Below are 18,495 nucleotides of genomic sequence, written 5' to 3' on the forward strand. Positions count from 1 at the left end.
TCAGTAAATGGACTTGTTCAGTTTAATTGGAATTCTCTTCTTGATTGTATTTTTGTAACCTATTAGGCTGTGCTGCCTCTTGATCTCAGAATTCAGCTGAAATTAAATTTTAAAGTGTAAGTGAGAGGTTGTATTTTTTCCCCATTCTTGATTAAATAATGATTTGAGACAAAAACAATAAATAACAGCCCTGGCTTCCCTGGAGGGCTGAGAGAGAGTCCCAGTGAGACACCAGGAGCTGGAGTTCGTGGCGGGGGGATTTAATTACTTAGAAAAATCCAAGCGTTAATACTGAGTATATCAGACCAAGGAGATGAGGCAAGCTTACAAGTTCAAAAGAAAAAATCAGAGTCTATGGCCATGCCACCCTGAACAAGCCCGATCCTGTCTGATCTCGGAAGCTAAGCAGGGTCGAGCCAGGTTAGTACTTGGATGGGAGACCACGTAGGAAGAGCAGGTGCTGTAGGCGTTAAAAGAAAGAAAAAAGAAAAAGAAAAAATTGGAGCTTTACCTTGGAGGAGGCTAAGGGAGTAAAGGGAAAATACTTGTTTGCTTTTCTCCCAATGGCCATGAGTTTGTAAAACACATTTTATCCTTAAAAAAAAAAAAAAAATGAGATTGGCAATCCTGACCCAAAAAGGAGAGCTTATAAGAGCTCTAGAGTCTGGATATGGCTTAACAGCTCTGGTCTCCTGGTTCCTTTCATTGACAAAGGCCAAGAGCGATTAAAATTGTTGAGACGGGGAAGTTGGAGCAATCCATTACAGTTCTGGAAGGGACAGATGAAACATACAGGATGCATTGTGTCTGCGTTGCTTTCAAAGTGATGATCAGGGTAGCACTATACACTCAGAACAGAGGGTCACAAACTTAGATGTCTCAGGAGCCAGGCAGCTAATGGATACAAGCAATGGTGACCAGATGGGACTTGGTGCCAGGAGAGCTTGTGCCCCGTTGAAAAGGGGCAGCTGCCATTACTCTTGATTCGATTATTGCCAAGCAGGAATGTGGACCCAGTGTTGCCAGATCTTATTTTTTCAACGCAGACTGTAAATGGAGTTGTTATGTGAAACTGCCCCATTCTGCAATGTTGGCAGTTAACTCAAATTTACTGTCGAATATACTCAGTGGGCTAAAGAAAGCATATCTGAAAGAAAGCATAGCTGAGTCCGTCAGTTTTCCAATGGTGATTTTGAGGGTTAAAGCTGACCCTTTCCATTTACATCCCTTCACCCTCCCTCCCTCCTTCAGAGCACACAGCCAACCTCCAGCTTCCAGACATTGTTCTCTGGCCGCCAAAGACCACTTGGCTTGGCTGAGTGTCACTTTGGACATACTAGGGAGCTGACACCCCCCTCCCCCGGGTGCAGCCTTCAACCTGTGAGTGGTGGGGAATTAGTATATAAACACCCCAGCTCCCTCCTAGGTTGAGATTAACCGGTTCCATTACGACTCTTGGTTTGATAGCATCTTCCATTGGCTGCTTCTCTCCCTCATCTCACTTCCCCATTCCTTTACAGAGGTTCCTTGCCCCCTCGGATGAACTACCCACACTCAAATTCCTGTCTCGATTTCCATATTAAGAGAATCCATATTAAGACAGTTGCTACTTCACTTGGTGACTACGCAGATTTTATAGGGGTTGAATTTTCATGCCAAACCCCAAAGGTCGGCCCTTGTGAAGACATGAAACCAGAGGCCAGGCTGAGATGGAGGAAGGGGTCAGGGTGGACCAAAGGAGAGAGCCCTAGTGTGAGGGTTCCCAGTCTTAAATGAGGGTCACAGGTACCATGAGGGCACTGTAACTGGACAACAATGAGTCTAGTGGACCAGTGAGGATCTTAAGCACCATTTTGCAGCCAACCTGGGAGTAAAGGGGCAGAGAGCAGTTACTCGCCTAGAAGAGAAATTCCCAGTGTTTGAAGAAAAGCTTTTCAACCATGAATTTAAGAGGCCCGTTATCTAAATGAGGAGACAGGAAGGAGCAGAGGGGAGCCATCCCGTCATGTCAACGTAGAGTGGGCGATTATTTGCATCTTACGTGCCAGAGAGAGTATTTGGCTAAAAAGGAGACACTCAGAGATGGAAGGGCAGAGGCAAGAGATGGGGGCTTCTCTTGTCTGCCTGTCACAATGTTCGTGACTTGAAGGCCTCCTTTGCATCATCATGTGGCTGCCGCCTCCCCACCCCCTGACCCACAGTCTGTCTCTGCATCCCCTAGATTGTATTTTTCCTCTTCTTTGTGTGGGGCAAGTGGAAAACTCCAGCGAAAGTGGAGTCTGAGGCTAAGAGGCCATTAAACTATCCAGATATCTCTAATGAGTTTATTAAAATGCGCCTGTCCTCTGGAAATATAGACAGAGCCCATCAAGACTTATAAAGACAAAACCAAATAGATTTCAGCTGAAAGAAGCAAGAATGACTGTCTGCAGGCTACCACCTCCTCCCTCCCCACCCCCTTCCTGTCCCAAGGTAATGCTCTAAGCAGGTCAAATAGAGTGAGAAGAATTATATGTTCAGTACCTGCCAGGGATGTTATATTATGCTGGTTGTGTCCTGTGCCTTGGGGTTAAACCCCACCTACCCTCCATTCATCAAGCCAGTTGTGAAGACCAACCTGGGGATGCTTCAGCTCAGAGAAAAGTATATCTTTTTTTTTTCTAATTTCTCTGCCCAGAAGGGGCACATTTTTATAATTTCTGACTCAGGAGGAGCATCTTTTTATAATCCAAACAAGTCATGTATGGGCCAGCAACCCTGTTGTGTGCAAATAAATGGCCAGAGCCAGTTCATCCTTTAACCTAACCTCCAGAATAGCAGAGGGTGGAAAAGGAAGTGAGGAGACCCAGCTGGAAGGCTGCTCAGGTCTGGAACTTCTCACCTTAGCCTGGAACTTATGCTGTTGAGAATCTGTAGCTCGAGCCCCTGGGTCTTGTGTCTGAGGAGGGCCACAGCAAGGAGGGGCAGAGGCTATTCTTTTTCTCTGCCGTGGGCCTGGCCCTAAACCTTGATTCTAGAGGTTCTCTCCAGCCTTGAACTAGTCTTGGGAACCCGACCTTCAGCCAAGGGTCCAGCTAGTTTCCTAGAACTATTCTGAGTATCATGGAAGCTTAAAAATTCATCCAATTACCAAAACTGGCGGTCGCCCAGGTAGAACTCCCCAGGGCCTGATCACCCAGCCATCTCTACCAGTGAATTAAATTAGCATGAGTCCAGGCTTCCAAGCTCAGACTTTCAACAGTCTGTGGGGCAGCTTTGTTCATTCAGCACACACTCTGGGCCAGGGGCTGGTAGGTACCTGGCACAACACTGAACCTGTTATGTATGGCTTCTGCCTTCAACGAGCTCCCGCCCAGACAGAGAGACAATAAAACAATCATCCCCACTGAGTAACAGCGCTGCAGCACACAAAAGCCACTCGTTTTTGAATGAGCGAATGAATGAAAGATTCGATGAATGGATGAAGTAGAGAGTTTTGTGCTATCCTGGCCTGGGGATAAGAGAAGTCTTTCTAGATGAGGGAATATGTAAACTGGAGGATGAATAAATCTGGCCACATGAAGTGAGGAAGAGGAAAACGGTGTTCTAGGCAGAGGGAGAAAGGCACGTGCAAATGGCCTGGGGTTGGGAGAGCAAGATGTGGTGGAACCAGGAAAACTCACCAATCCATTGGCTTGAGGTTGTGGGGGGCGGGGTTGTGGAAGAGATGAGTTTTGTGAAGTTGGGTTGTAAAGGACATTGTCATTTGCATCAAAGGGTTTAGATTCATCCAGAAAAAAATGGGACTTTTAAACAAGCATGAGAGATTAGTATTTTCAGGTACCAGGTTCAACCCAGAGAGAACATTTCCATCATCTGGTGATGATGGAAAAGCACAGTGTCTTATAGTCCTCAGTTCTAATCACACAAGTTACGTGTGGAGTTTGGTTATGGTCGGGTAGAGACGCTCTGAGTGTGGGGTTGAGAAGGTAGAAAAGGCAAGGTCCCATTCCGTATCCACTCTGGTGAAATCCTTGCCCACGGGAACCCATGATGCACCAGGGCAAATGCTTTGAAATTGGGAATCTAGGCTGGAAACAAGTACCTGGGTAGAGGAAGGCTCAGCCTGAATGCTCCCAGGTAGCAAGAAATGAGGTAATGGAAACCATTGTACTCACAGGCCCCCCTCAGTTGAGCCTGGTTCCCTCCAAGGAGAGCTTGCCTGGTTCACTTGTGATATCCTGGCCACCAGATGTTCACATCTCTGAGGCAAAGATTCTCTGAGCCCACCCCTGGGCCAAGCCCCAGCCTGAGAGCTCAGGTCCCTGGGCCAAGCTGGCTGGCGTGATGCTTTCTCATTCCCGACAGAGGTGGTGGAAATGCACTTGTTACCTTTCCCAGAGGTGGGAAAGATGTGACATCCAAACTGCAAATAGGAAGGTAAAAAGGAGGAACTGAAACAGGAACAGGGCCTTTACATTATTTATGAAGAAGTCTCGCTCCGGAAAACCACCTGAGCAACCTTATTTTGAGGTCCCTTCTCCCAAAGCAAAGCTCACTAGGTCACCAAGCAGGTAAAGCAGCAGCCGCACTGGGTAGAACTTGGTAAAGCTGGACCATCCCCTTGTCTGTACGCAAAGCCTCCTGGGAGATTCCACAAAGGAAGCCCCGCCTCTCCAGTCCAAGAGCTGATATCTCGAGCTGTTTGAGTTATCTCTGTTATTCTCACAGTTCCGGTGTCTCCATGTATCACCCTCATGACCAACTTCTGAGAAGGCAGAAATGGTTCCTTAAGAAAGCCCAAAAGGCCCACAGTGCATGGGACAAAGTGGGGAGGAGGCAGGCTCTGGATAGCGAGGCCTGCACTAATATTTGTGGGACCCGGGGCAAGCGTATGAAAGAAGCCCACATACTATCTGTCTAATTGTTTATAAATCAAGCCAGCAAACTTAAATGAAATACATTCTGCTATCTTTGCAAGCCTTCAAAATTATCTGAAAAGCCAGATTTAAAGTCAGAATCTCAGACCCCTGAGAGGGCAACGCCATAACAGGGCAGCATGGAGGAGAACCTACCCTGAGGCCCTGGCCCCTCCCTTTCTCCTCCCATCCTTTGCCATGATGGGTCTTCCACACATTGCAAGTGGGCTCCTCAGCCTGAACATCCGCGTTCTGTCCAAATAGCCACCCTTGGACCTGGGAGTGTACACACTTGAAGCATGGTCCATCCCCAAGAAAAACAGATCCATAGACAAGCCTGCAGAGACCCTGGAGGGGGCTCAGGGGCCATTTAAACAGAATTCTGGGACCTCAGATACCCAGAGTCATCTTGGAGAAGTGGTATCCAGATAGCACCTTGTTGGCCTCACAATTTCTTGCCCATTGGGGATAGTTTTCACTGGAGGAGGCTCAGGGTAGGGGTCCCCCACACCTAAATAAGTGTGGTACCATCGGTGGGACCCAGAACTGAACCCACTGTGTCATCCCAGCTGTGGGAATAGTCCGAACGCTTAAAGAAAACCATCCATTGTGCTAACACCCCCACTGCCTTCCCAAGGGCAGGCTCTCCATCACCTCCTTTACTCCTTCATCTGTCCTAGTCGGCCCCAAGCAGGATTCTGGGAACTCCTCACTCCCAGTCACCCCAAAGCCAAATCTCCAAGCCCAAAGCCTTGTTGCAAGCACCCCCCCATCTCCACCCCCCTCCCCTCCGTGTCCCTTTGATCTTGACACCTAATAGTTGCAAACTCTAGTCCTCTATTTGCATTTTCAGCGAGGGTTTGTTTTTTTGTTTTTGTTTTTTTTAAATCCAACTTGGGCATTAAGGGACTGACAGGAAGTTAGTGTTGATGACTTGAGGTCCCCTTACTGAGAAAATCAGACAGAACTGATGCCTCCCTTGTCAAGAACACTAAAAAGCAAAAACTCAAAGTTCAGGGCCAAGTGTGAGGATGTACAGAAAGGTGTGTGTTTTTTCTTGTCATTTGCGACTCTAATGATGGACTCACGTTGCCCGCTCTTCCCTTTCTCTTACACCTTACCTACCTACTAAAGGAGGAGTTCTTGCTTGGTAAGTGGATATAATCCGCAAAGACATGAGAGAATTTATTAGAAGCCACTCGAGAGCCTTAGCTACCTTCTCCAGGGGGAAAAGGACGCACACAGATATCCGTAGAGAGCTTTTTTGTTTGTTTGTTTTCAGTCAGACTATGACTTCCATTTTTTTTGTCCCCCTTTCTTTTCCCCTTTAGTTGAAAACTACTAAAATGTCATTTTGTGACCTTGACTTTATATTAAAAAAACCCTCATCTTTATTTTATTCCTTTTCCCCATGTGATATTTGTTTAGGGTTCTATTCAGACAACTTTTTATTTAAAAAAAAAAAAAAGTCCAATTCCTAGAACATTTGGTTGAAATTTAAAATTTTTTATTCTGTTTTGAGCATTGTTTTTATTCCAAGATATATTTTTTCAGGCCCATAGCCCCATTTCTGTTTCCCCCGTCCCCTTCATTTTTATTATTGTTTTAGCTTAAGGGGGCTTACACCCCACTCCCACCCCTTTCTATTAAGTTGTCTCTTTGGTTTGAGTTAATTCATTAGAAGTTAAATTTTGTATAATTTCCTTTTTCTTTGGTTTAATCTGAATCGCATGCTTTTTCTCTGCATGATACCTAAATCTTCCAGTTATCCTAGCAGGGGGTAAAAATAAAAAAAACAAAAAAACTCCTTTCTGTGGTATTCTTTCAGGAATTTGTGCTTTTGTTTTTTGGCGTCTCTTCTCTCCTTTCCTCTCTCTTTCCTTTCGTTACAGTGCATCATGACGGTAAACATTTCTTGGTTATTTAGACGCAGCCCACAGGCCCAGCGCTCAGCAGTGTCCAATGGGTGTTTTTACTTTCAGATCACTGGGTCGGGGTCTGCTGCTGACCTCTTTACCAAAACAGCCAGCCCGCTCACCACCTCCCGAGGACGCTCCCAGGAGTACGACTCAGGCAATGACACCTCTTCGCCACCCTCCACGCAAGTCGGCTCAGCCAGGTCACGGGGGCAGGAGAAAGGGAGCCCCAGTGGAGGCCTAAGCAAGAGCCGGGACCTCAACAGCGGCAACACCTCTGATTCAGGGAACTCCTTCACCACCTCCTCCCCCCAGAACAAGGGGACCATTTTGGAGAATCTCTCCCCCACCAGCAGGGGCAGAGTGTCAAGGTCAGTGCACCTGGGCAGGAGGAGGGGGTCCTGCCTTAGCTCCACCACCTCAGCCATGCACCCTTACCCTGCACCACCAGCCAGGCCCCAACCCAGGAGTCTTTTATTTGCAAGAGAGAGAAAACTCAATTCGAACTGGCATAAGTTTTTAAAAATCCAAGGATATTCAGCTTCAGGTATAGCTGGATCCAGGGGCTCGAAAATACATCATTGGGAATCTGTCTTTCCCATTCATCCCTCAGCTCTGCTTCCCCCTTCTACTGGCTTCCTTCTCAAGCAGACCCAAAGCATTGGCAAATATGCCATCCACTCCATCAGACTGGCTAGCAAATGAAAGGAAATTCCCCCAAATTTTAGCAAAATCTCGAGGATGATGCTCACTGGCTCTACTTGGCCAAGCCTGGATCATTTACCAGCCCTGGACCAATTGCTCTGGCCCAAGGGATGCTGTGTTCTTGGCTAGAATTTGTCGTATGCCTCCATAAGGGCTAATGAGTAGAATCTTCCCATATAGACTAAAATTAGGGGAGGTCTGGTTCTCTGAAGGAAAAGCCAGGGTAGTGATGTCAGGAAGAGGGGTAGTGGCTGGGCCAGAAAAAAACAGAAGTCAACTTTACCAATAATTTCAGGAGAAAGTCTAACATTAAATTCATTTTTAAGTCACTGTCATTTAAAAATATACCACAGTATTTACCCAAATGCATTGAAAATTTATGTGCATAGAAAACCCTGCACATGGAGATTTTCATAGCAATTTTATTCATAATTGCCAAAATTTGGAAGCAACCAAGATGTCCTTCAGCAGGTGAATGGACAAATAAACTGTGGATCATCCAGACAATGGAATGTTATTCAGTGCTTTAAAAAAAAATTAACTATCAAGCCATGAAAAGACATGAAGAAACCTTAAATGCATATTACGAAGTGAAAGAAGCCAATCTGAAAAGGCTAAATACTGTAGGATTCCAACTATATGACATTCTGGAAAAGGCAAAACTGTGGAGACTGTGAAAAGATCAGCAGTTAGAGGGCGGTTAGCCGGGAGGGAGGGATGAACAGACAGAGCATAGAGGGTTTTCAGGGCAATGAAGCTATTCTGTATAATATTACAATGGTGGGTACTTATTATACATTTGTTCAAACCCACAGAATGGACAAGACCCAGAGTGAACCTTAATGTAAACTATGAACTCTGGGTAATGATGACATGTCAGCGTAGATTCCTTAGTTGTAACAAATGGCCCACCTGGTGAGGGATCTTGATAGTGGAGGAGGCTGCACGTGTGGGAAATATGAGATGTCTGTATGTATATATATATATATATATATATATATATATATATATATATATATATATACATACAGACATCTCACAGGACAATTTTAGCTAAAGAGAGATCAAGCTATCATAGAACATTGAGACTTCTCAACGTTTTTGACCATCTTAACACACTCGCTGGATGCAGTTTTCTTAAAGAAAATGCTTCCACGCACCCAGTTATGAGCCAGTTGTAATCCTCCTGCTTCATCGCCCCCTTTCTCTGTCACTCTAGAAATCACAGCAAAATGCTCATCACTGAGGATAATGTCATAATAATAGCTACTAGGATTCGCTGATCATTTACACTGCACCAGTCATTCAGCTACTTAACCCTCAGCTGGTTACCAGGCGCTCTCTATATGCCAGAGACTGGTTTGGTGCTGGAAATACAAAATGGTGTGGTCCTTCTCAAGAGCGCGTAACTAATGGGGTAGATGTAGAGATGTGGGAAGGGTAGGAAAAGATTTGCTGGTGCACTTGGCCATGCAGACAGAGGGTCTTCCTTCTTCTGGGGATGTTCACAGTGGCTGAGGTTTCAGAGAGATAGCCAAAGCCTTGGCATGGAAGCAGTTCACAGCTTCTTCAAGGACAGAGCACCCTTTGTCCCCAACACATAGCTACTTCGGTCCTGGACAAACAGCCTGGCATCCACACACAGACCTGGCCCCTGGTTTGCCTGCCTCCATTCACATCCAAGCTTGGCTGGGAGCAAGAACTGGGTCAGAGCAAAGGTCAGTGTCTCCAAGAACAGGCAGTGTCATTCCCAGATGGGAGAGCGAGGGCATATGTCTACTGCTATACTGCTATTACGCAAGAAAAAAAACCTGAAAATAGCAATAACAACAACGATAATGGCAGCTAATATTTCTGGAGCCCTAATTATATGCTGCATACTATGCCAAGTGCTTTCCATGAATAATCTTCCTTTACTCTTCACAAAACCTTTATAGGATAGGTACTATTATAACTCCTTTGTAGCTGATGGGAAACTGAGGCTCAGAGTAGTGAAGAAACTCAGTTAACAAGGGCCAACACCCAGTTTCAAACCCAGATCTGTCCCTAGAACTGAAGCTAAACCCTGAGCGGCATCTAGCAGTTACCTGCTTAATTTGATCTATGTGGACAGCCACACTAAATAATTCAGACCCAGCCTTTCACTTTGAAATATAAATGATCTTTAAATCCATGGTTACTTATGTCATGTCAGCTCTGAGCGGAGGGCTGAGTGGAAGAGGCATCAGCTCTAATCAGGGGAACGTAGTCAGTGAAGGTAGGGGGCTGGCGAGGTGGCAGAGTCATAGGCTTCGAAGCTGGAGAGATCCAGGTTTGGTAATCTGGGTGACGTTGAGCAAATAACTAACCCCTCTGAGTCTTCTCTGTAAACTGGGGATGATCACAGTGCCAGTTTCATGAGGTTGTTGGGAAGACTAAATGAGATGATGCTTGGGAAGTGCCCAGGACACGAAGGGGCTCAAAATATTTATGCCACAGCTATTTGTGGATGACCGAGGACATATATATTGGACTTTGTCCTAGGCACTGGGATACGGTATCCAGAGGAGACATGAGTCCTGTCCCCAAGGAGCTCAGTGTCTGGAGGAGGAAGAGACAATTATGAGACCGTGAGGTCTTATAGAGTTGGAGGCTGTGGTAATAACACATTGGAGGTCACCCAACCACACCTAGGGGCGTGTCAAGGAAGGCTCCCCTGAAAAGGGGTGGTCAAACTAAAGCCTGGACCATGAGTAGGAGCTGCCAGGTGGAGAGGGGAGGAAAGAGGGTTCGAGAAGTTGGAGTACCCTAAGGCCTGGAGACAAGAAACGGGGCTGTTCCAGGAGGAGCAAGTCGTCTACTATGACTGGCGCCAAGACAGGAAGTGCCAAGAGTGGAGCCTGAAGTGTGAGCAGAGGCCGAGCCACAAGGAGCCTTTCAACCATATTAACATGACTTGAACTTGACCCTTGGCCCAGTCCAAATGAACATGTCCTGACTGAGAACCCAATAGGAGCCCAGCAAGGGTCTAGGCAGCGTGGGAATACAAGACAGGACACTGTCCTTTGCAGTTTCCCAAACTTAATCCAAGTACGTGTCACCTTCTACTATCTACTATCTTTATTTACTTTAATAAACTCACTTTTTATATAAGGAAATTTTATATAAGGAAATTTCTAGTACTATCTTAAATAGAAAATTAGTATCACATGTCCTAAATAGAACACAACTGTAAAAATACATATGATTAAAACAGTGTATTGAATTCGAGTTACAGTTGCCTGCCTAGGGCTCTGAGCCTGAGGTCTGCCCTCCTCTTTTTTGGAGACTGCAAGGGATTTCTAGTAAAACCCCCAGGAGCACCGAACCCAGGCTTTCTTACTAATGTAATCGAAGGACTGGAAAAGACTCAGAAGGGAATAAATCTCCCAGCATGTGATTTGATGTGATTTACCATCACACCCGGCCCGACATCTCTACCCCTCCAACACCTGTGGCCTGGGAGGTCTTCCCAGAGGTAGCACGGGAACAGGTGGAAAGGGGGAAGGGAGGTGACTGTCAGCCTGAGACGCTCTCAGGCCAGCAGGCAGCCCAGTGCTAACAGATGCCCTCCCCTCCTGCAGGGGATTTCGGTCGCCGTGTCTGGAATGCACCGAGGTGAAGAAGTCCGGTTTGGTCCCATCCACAGCCCGGAGCTCCCCCATGAGAGGGTGCTCCCGCAGCTCCTCCTATGCCAGCACCCGCTCCTCCAGCCACTCCTCCAGATCCCCAAACCCCAGGGCCTCCCCCAGGTATACCCGGAGCCGATCCACCTCCTCTGGGAAGAGGTGAGTGCAGTTTTGACCTTGGCTCTGCAGCACTTTCCTCCTTTGGGAGCTGTTAAGGTAAAAACAGAGATGTCCGTTGACCATGGGCGGGGAGGGGTCACACAGACTTGAGTTCGAATGCCTATTCGCCTGTTACTAGCTGATGGCCTTGGCCCTCAGTTAATCTCTCTGGGCCTCAGTTTCATCTGCAAAATGAAAACAACAATACTTACCCTGAAGGATTGTTCTGAGAACTATAAGGCACTTAGAGCAGTACTTGGAACATAATGAATATTAGTTATTCATTATCGTTGCGATTGGTATGTGTCTCATGCATGTATCTCTCATCAGCTGGTGGGTTGGCTGGGGGGCTGGCTGGTTTGGATGACCCCAGCTGACTCATTTCTGCTCCATGGGGTCTCTCACCCTCCAGCAGGCTTGTCTGGGCATCTTCACATGGTGATGGCAGGGTTCCAAAAGAAAGCAGTAGTATATAAGGCCTCTTAAGGCCAAGGCTTGGAATGGATGTGACTTCCTTTCTGCCATTCTATTGACCATGGCAAGTTACGAAGACCAATCCAGATGTAAGGGGTACTCCTCTTAGTGGGAGGAGCTGCAAAGTCACATTTCATGGGGCGTGGACACAAGAAAAAGAATTGTGCCTATTTTTACATTCTAACAGTCAGTTACAATAGTAATGGGTAATTTCTTGATTTTCTCATGTGGAATAAGAATGTAGCAGAACGCACAGACACGAGATCTTGGGAATTGGAAGATTCCATCCAATCTAATCAACTCATGGCTTCATGGAGTCCAGCATCCCTCTACAAACAGGAATTCCTCACGGCACCCCTACTGTTCCTCTTTTGCAAACATAGAATCAAAAAACAGTTGCTTACTTAACTGGTTGCTTTAAGACCAGTTCATTCAGAAAAAACAAGACAGTCAATAGAAATATTCGACATGACAGAATGACATAAAAGAAGAATCAGAACAGAAAGGAAAATTAAGGAGAGAAATAAAATTAAGTCATGAGAAAGGTTAGATCCCAAAGGCATGTCCATTCTGCATAGTTGCTATGGAGGTAGGTTGCATGCAAATGTAACTCTGAGCTCCCTGGCAGACAAAGTAAAAAGAGAATTTGCTCCATTAATTGTGATATTAACAAAAAAGACAAGAATTGAACGAGTTGCTCAGAAAAGCAGTTATTTCTGATTTGTAAGTCTATGAAAAATTATTCATATGGCTCCACAGAAAAAGAACACTATGTGGTGTAGTAGATAGAAATGCCTGACAACCTTTCAGAGTGCCCCAAAGCATGTTTCATCTTGACTCTTCCTTACGATGTCTCTCAATGCATAGCCAAAGAGCACATTGGCAAGAGCAAATTTTCCAGGGGCCATAGCCAGACACTGTCCCAGGGCACTGCAACTGAAGGAGCTAGTCCTCACCCACACTCCTGACATCCCCTGGACAGCATGTCAGAACAGAATCCCAGAGCAGTGTTTAAGGGGCACTGTTATTAAGACTGCCTAGGGAAGCAAGAAGGGACTAAAGAACATCTAGGCGATGACAAGGCAATTTCAAATCAAAAAGAATAGATGGGAAACTAGTGTTTCTGTGAAAGAAAGCTGGCGGGCAGAGCACGAGAGAGGATCCCCATGACCCATTCCTGGGCCCACAGCAGACACTGCTAATCCATCACAGCATTCTGGTCCACTGAACACAAACACGGCCGTATAATCCTCTGTCAACTCTGGCAGTCGCCACTAGTAGATCATAATCGGCATACATGAGATGACTATTATTTGAAAGCTTAACCTGAGGGAGATGAGTAAGAAGGGCAGATGTTCCAGGGAAGCTGGCAGGGAAACAAAGGCAGCTCTCTAAAAGTGGGAGGCATTAGCAGAGTGGGAAGAAGACTGGAAGTAGCGTAAAGGTTAGTAATTTGGATGTACAACAATATAGTCTAGCAGAGGTCAAGAGCACTTTGTAGCCAAATAGACCTGATAAGAGTTCAAATCCCTTACCAGGTGAATGACCTTGAGCGAATTACATTACTTCTTAGTGCCCATTTCCCCATCTATACAACGGGATTGATAATAATACCCAACCCTAGGCAGTGCTGAGGATTAAATGAGATAATGCACAAAAAGCATTAGCTCAATGTCTGGCATAGGGTAAAATACATAATAAGATAATACAGATACATCATAGCTAACACTTCCTGTGAGCTGTCTCTGTGCCAATATGCTAAGTGATTTACCGTAATTTGCTCATTTAATTTACAATTCTATAGTGTAAGTACTATTATTACCCCCATTTTACAGAGGCCCAGAGAAGTGAAATCACTCGCCCGAGGTCACGCAGCTGATAAGTGACCAAGATAGTAAGAATTCAGTGAAGAGGAAATTGTCAATATTATTATTATTAACCAACTGAAAGAGAGGATATTTCATTCTCCAGTAAGGGCCCGGTTCCTCCCTGACAAAGAAGCTGAATAAAACGCTAGACACCTGGGGCAACCCTGGTGGCGCTCGGCAGGCTCCTCAGGGGCTGTCTCCTCTCCTCCAGGTCCTACTCGCGCTCTCTCAGCTATTCCTCCAAGTCTGGCAAGAGGAGCCCGCCCAGCAGAAGTTCTCGATCCCGCCGCAGTCCCAGCTACTCCCGCTACAGCCCGGGCAGGTACCGGTCCCGCCCCTCGGTACTGACTCCGCCCCCTCGGACTAGTCCCCGCCTCCCAGGCTCATCTCTGCGGAGCGCCCCCAAGCCCCGCCCCTACTCCTCTTAGCTCAAGCCCTGCCGGGGTAGGAAAAGGATAACTCAACATTCTTGTAGTTCCCTTTGTCTTAGCTGGAGTGGCAACGTGGCCTCAAATATATCCCTGCGTCCTAAGGTACCTACACGCCACACACCTCTGTGGCCACACCCCAAAATTCATATCCCCACCCTTCACACACCCCATACTCCCTCTCATCCTACATTCACAGCAGCCAATTCAGGTCCCGGGGAACGTTCACATCCTCACCCCTGCAGCGCCGCACTCCTGTAATGCCCACCCTCAAAGGCTGACACCGCTGCATACGCCTGACCCTGCCCCCAACAGTACTCATCCACGTAGTCTCCCCACAGCCTGTCACCTTCCCTCCTGCCTTCCCGGGGCCGGTGCTGACCCTGTCTCCTGCCTCAGTGGGGTGGAGGAGGGCATGCGGAAGGCGAGCACGTGAGTGCTGCCCTCCCACACGCTCGCACAGTAAAGCCAGGCTAGCCCCAGCTGCCCAGTAACCCCTGCACCCCATCAGGGAGCGGGACCCCAAGTACAGTGAGAAGGACTCTCAGCAGCGGGAGCGGGAACGAGCGCGTCGGAGACGACGGTCCTACTCGCCCATGCGGAAGCGCCGGAGAGACTCGCCAAGCCACCTGGAGGCGCGGAGGATAACCAGGTGAGGCCCGGAGGATTCAGATTCGGCGCGTTCACCTTCGCCCTCATTCCCACTCCCTTCCCACCCGTTCAGGCCTCAGGCTCTCTCCATGTCTCCCGGGGCTGGATTTCAGGATTGTGGGAGCTCGGGGACCCCCCCTCGTCCCCTCCCACACCCATTCCCAACCACTGAAATTTTCGGTTGGAAACCTCGGGGCAAGGCCTCACCCCAGACCACCCTGCGGGGCCTGCAAGGGCGGGACATGGAGGCGGGGCCTCGGATGGTTGGGGCGGGGCTAAGTGGAATGGCTGGGGAAATGAGCTGGGCCAGTCTGAGGAAATGAGTGCGGTCTAAGGGTGTGGCCAGAGTTTAGACTGGGAACTTGGGCCCAGGAGGCGGGGCTTGGGAAGAGACTGAGGTCCGGAGGTGGAGTCGGGCTGCATGTGCTCAGCCCCATCTGCTCATATTCCAGGCTTAGACAGACCCATCTGTAGTTAAACCCTGAACCAAGTGGGCAGAGGGCAAACAGGACTGTTTAAGTGCCAGAGGGACTTGGAGGTGGGTGAGGGGGAGAGCGCTGGATTTGCATTGGAATCCTGGCTGTGCCACTTTCGAGGTGGCATGGGAAAGTCTCTTCACCTCCCAGAACCTCAGTTCTCATCCATGAAATATTGGAGGAAATAACTCCTAGGAGTATCATGAGGCTGAAATGAAAGGAGACAAAGAGGTGTGAATGTGCTTTGTAAACTTAAACGCAGACCACTAGAACCCACAGTGTGTCATCTTATGGACTAAGGTCTTAGAAGAGAAAAAGCCCTAGAAGAGAAACCTGAGGTCTGAGTGGACACAAATTTCTCAGGCCTTGAAAGCTGAGAGGATGGCTGAGTGCTGCCCTAAACTGGCTTTGACAATCTGTAGGGCTTTCTTCCTGACCCTCCATGGGTCAGCCACTCGGCCCTGAGAACGACAGGGAAGAGGTGGGTGGTGGTGTCCTGGCTGCCCAGTGCCTCCTCCCTGGAGATGGCCTGGAGGAGGAAAAAGAACTTGTGCCCCAAACAATAAGATGGGGTAATGGTGTCGGCTTCTCCCTGGCACACAAGAAGGAACTCCTACACTCACTGCCAAAAGGCTCTCCGGTTTCCTTGGTCGACCCCAAATAGTCCATTTTGATGAATCCCTTCAGTGTTTCCCAAACTTCAGTCACTTTTGTCTGCTTATTAAGTGTACTAGTGTTTACTTAATTTTCTTTAAATAGATTTGCCCTTTTTTAGAGGTCCATACATTTATTTCAAAAGGGAATTTGATACACTACAGTAAATGGAAAATCGGCCTCCCTCACCATAAATAGAAGGTTCTAGTGAAAGTAAAAATAACAAAACAAAAGTTCGTTAAAGTTTAGATGTAGATTCTGTTGCCAGCTGGAGGTTTGCTGTGTTAAAAAGTGAAATTATCACTTTTCAAGACTTGTCAGCGCTAGGTTGTGACCTTCTTCTTGATGTTCTCAGTACTGCAAGGGAAGAATTTTTTCCTAAGGGACCGGGGAATGGAAGGACTCTGCTTTCCCCTGGGACAAGGCTGGCGCTCCCTGGGGTGCGGCTGGGAGGAGTCTGGCCTTCATGCACGCTCCCTCTGGTCTCTGCAGCGCCCGGAAACGCCCCATCCCCTACTACCGGCCCAGCCCCTCTTCCTCCAGCGGCCTCAGCAGCACCTCCTCCTGGTACAGCAGCAGCAGCAGCCGCTCGGCCAGCCGCAGCTACTCCCGCAGTCGGAGTCGCAGCCGCAGCCGCAGCCGGAGCCGGAGCAGGACCCGCACTAGCAGCAGCTCCAGCTCCCGCAGCCCCAGCCTGGGCTCCCGCAGCCGGAGTCGGAGTCGAAGCTACAGCTCGGCAGACAGCTACTCCAGCACGCGGCGCTAAGTGAGGGTCCGCCCTTGAGCCAGCAGCCTGCAGGGGAGCCCCTTTCACTCTGCCAGTCTCCCCCACTTCCTGCCCACCCTGCCTTCTCCTTGGTGACAGCCATTGAGGGCTCCTGGACCCTGTCCTTCCTGCTCTCCTGGGGAGGAGGAAAAGAGGGTAGGGGAGCTTCAGCCTCTATGTCAAGCTGCTAGGAGCCTCCACCAGCACCACCTTGGGTCTCAACTCAGGCCTGGGCATACGGGGAGAGCCACCCTCTGTTGGCACAAAAAAAAAAACCCTCAAGCTTTTGTCAGAAGCAATGGGTCCATGACGCATAAGTTCAGGCCTGGCCAGGAAGGTACTGTAGAGGCGGTTCTGCTAACCCGCTGCTCACAGGATGCATGTGGGAGGCCAGTGGTGATTCATCGCACCTGCCCTCATTCTCCCGTCATGCAATCTCATGGCTGCACATATATGGACCCCACATAGGGTGCGGGGGATGAAAGGAGACCAAGGGCAGTTCAGCTCCAGGAGAGAGGGTCAGGCCTTTCACCTCCCCAAACAGGGCAGAACAAAGGCTAGAAGGCTCTTGAGTCCTAGGAGAGGGGGCATATGTGAGTAGGGGACACGGACGTTTTGCTCGGTAGTAGGGTCCTCTGATCGTGAAGGTAGAAACAAAAAAGGCAGAGGTCGGCGCACTGCTCCCAGCATGTCGGCATGATCGGGTCAGCCGGTTCTAGCAACAGAGAGGCGACACGTGGCTAACACAAAATGCCTCTTGGCTCTTTATGGTGACCCTGCAACCTCACTGAGAAAGGACACAGTGGACAGTTAGGACACCTTGGTCTACAGCCCTACTTCCCAAATTTGCCTCAGCCCCACTAGCTGGCATCAACTTCATTCCACGGGACCATCTGCTGAGCATTCCCCAGTGCCATGGCCAGCTGCCAGTCCCCAGCGCCAGCCCGTCTGGCCTTACCCTGCTGTTGGCGCCCTCCTGCCCCCTCCCCACTGCTCGGGCTGCCACACCCTGGACCCTGTCCAGTGCAGCCGAGCACCCACCCACCCTCAGCCTAAGCCGCCCCTTTTGCCTCTCAGGAATTTTGCCAGGATGGGGCACAGCAGCTCAGGAGTTTGAGTGGGGGGGGGGGGGGAGGATGACAATCCGGAGAGTCTGAGGGTCTGAGACGCCAAGGTGGCTTGGGCTCCCACAGGCTCCTGAGGTTTCTTGTCAGCTCGGGGAAGCCCCACCTTCGTTTCTGCCCTCCCCCCACCCTCCCCCTGCCGGGGGCTGGCCAGGGAGGGTAAGCGGATCTCTAACACACAAGTACCAGCAGCTGTTTCATCCGCAGAAGGCGCTGAGCACAGGGGTGTGAGGGAGAAGAACCTTAAAATAAACTCTTGGGCATCCCCTCACCAGCCGACTGGCTTTCCGGAGGCTTGTGGGTGAGGTTCAAGTTTGTGGTGGCAACAGCAGCAGGACAGGGTACGGAGGGAGAGAGTGAACGGGGCCGGTTCCCAGCTCTGGATGCCGGGGCTTTGGGGGAACGGGAACCAGACATCTTTTACCTGCACACCCCGGAGAAACATCTGGAAAAAGCCCTTCTCTTGGAAGCAGTGACACTCCCCTCCCCAATCTTTCCTATCACATCCGCCTGTGGGGCCAGATGCTGCCCTGAAACCAGCCCCAAAGGCCCTTCTTCTTCCAGGAGAAAAAGGTGGCCCGACATTGGTGGAGGACCTTGGCCTTCCCATGATGCATCTGGCGCAGACCTGGGCCTCGCCCGCCAAGACTTAACGGATGCCAAGGCCGTCACCCCAGAAGGCCGGATGGCAGGTGCCCTGGGAGAGCGTGTACAGTGACTGTAAATAAC

At 48.9% G+C, this 18,495-nt stretch overlaps 1 protein-coding gene and 1 pseudogene across 1 annotated transcript in view; both read left to right on the forward strand.

Annotated features, from left to right (window-relative positions):
* SRRM4 (serine/arginine repetitive matrix 4) overlaps positions 1-17,746 on the forward strand; it is a 144,931-nt gene extending 127,185 nt beyond the window's left edge. Inside the window, exons 9-13 of the mRNA XM_039868273.1 lie at positions 6,881-7,185; positions 11,122-11,325; positions 13,879-13,989; positions 14,607-14,747; positions 16,369-17,746. Coding sequence (XP_039724207.1) covers positions 6,881-7,185; positions 11,122-11,325; positions 13,879-13,989; positions 14,607-14,747; positions 16,369-16,642 — 1,035 coding nt within the window. The 3' untranslated portion in view covers positions 16,643-17,746. The remainder of the gene's footprint in view (positions 1-6,880; positions 7,186-11,121; positions 11,326-13,878; positions 13,990-14,606; positions 14,748-16,368) is intronic.
* LOC120606904 (uncharacterized) lies at positions 351-469 on the forward strand (annotated as a pseudogene).
* Positions 17,747-18,495: the final 749 nt, after the last annotated feature.

The sequence above is a fragment of the Pteropus medius genome, unplaced genomic scaffold, assembly GCF_902729225.1.
Source record: "Pteropus medius unplaced genomic scaffold, Ma_sr-lr_union100, whole genome shotgun sequence".
Lineage (NCBI taxonomy): Eukaryota > Metazoa > Chordata > Mammalia > Chiroptera > Pteropodidae > Pteropus > Pteropus medius.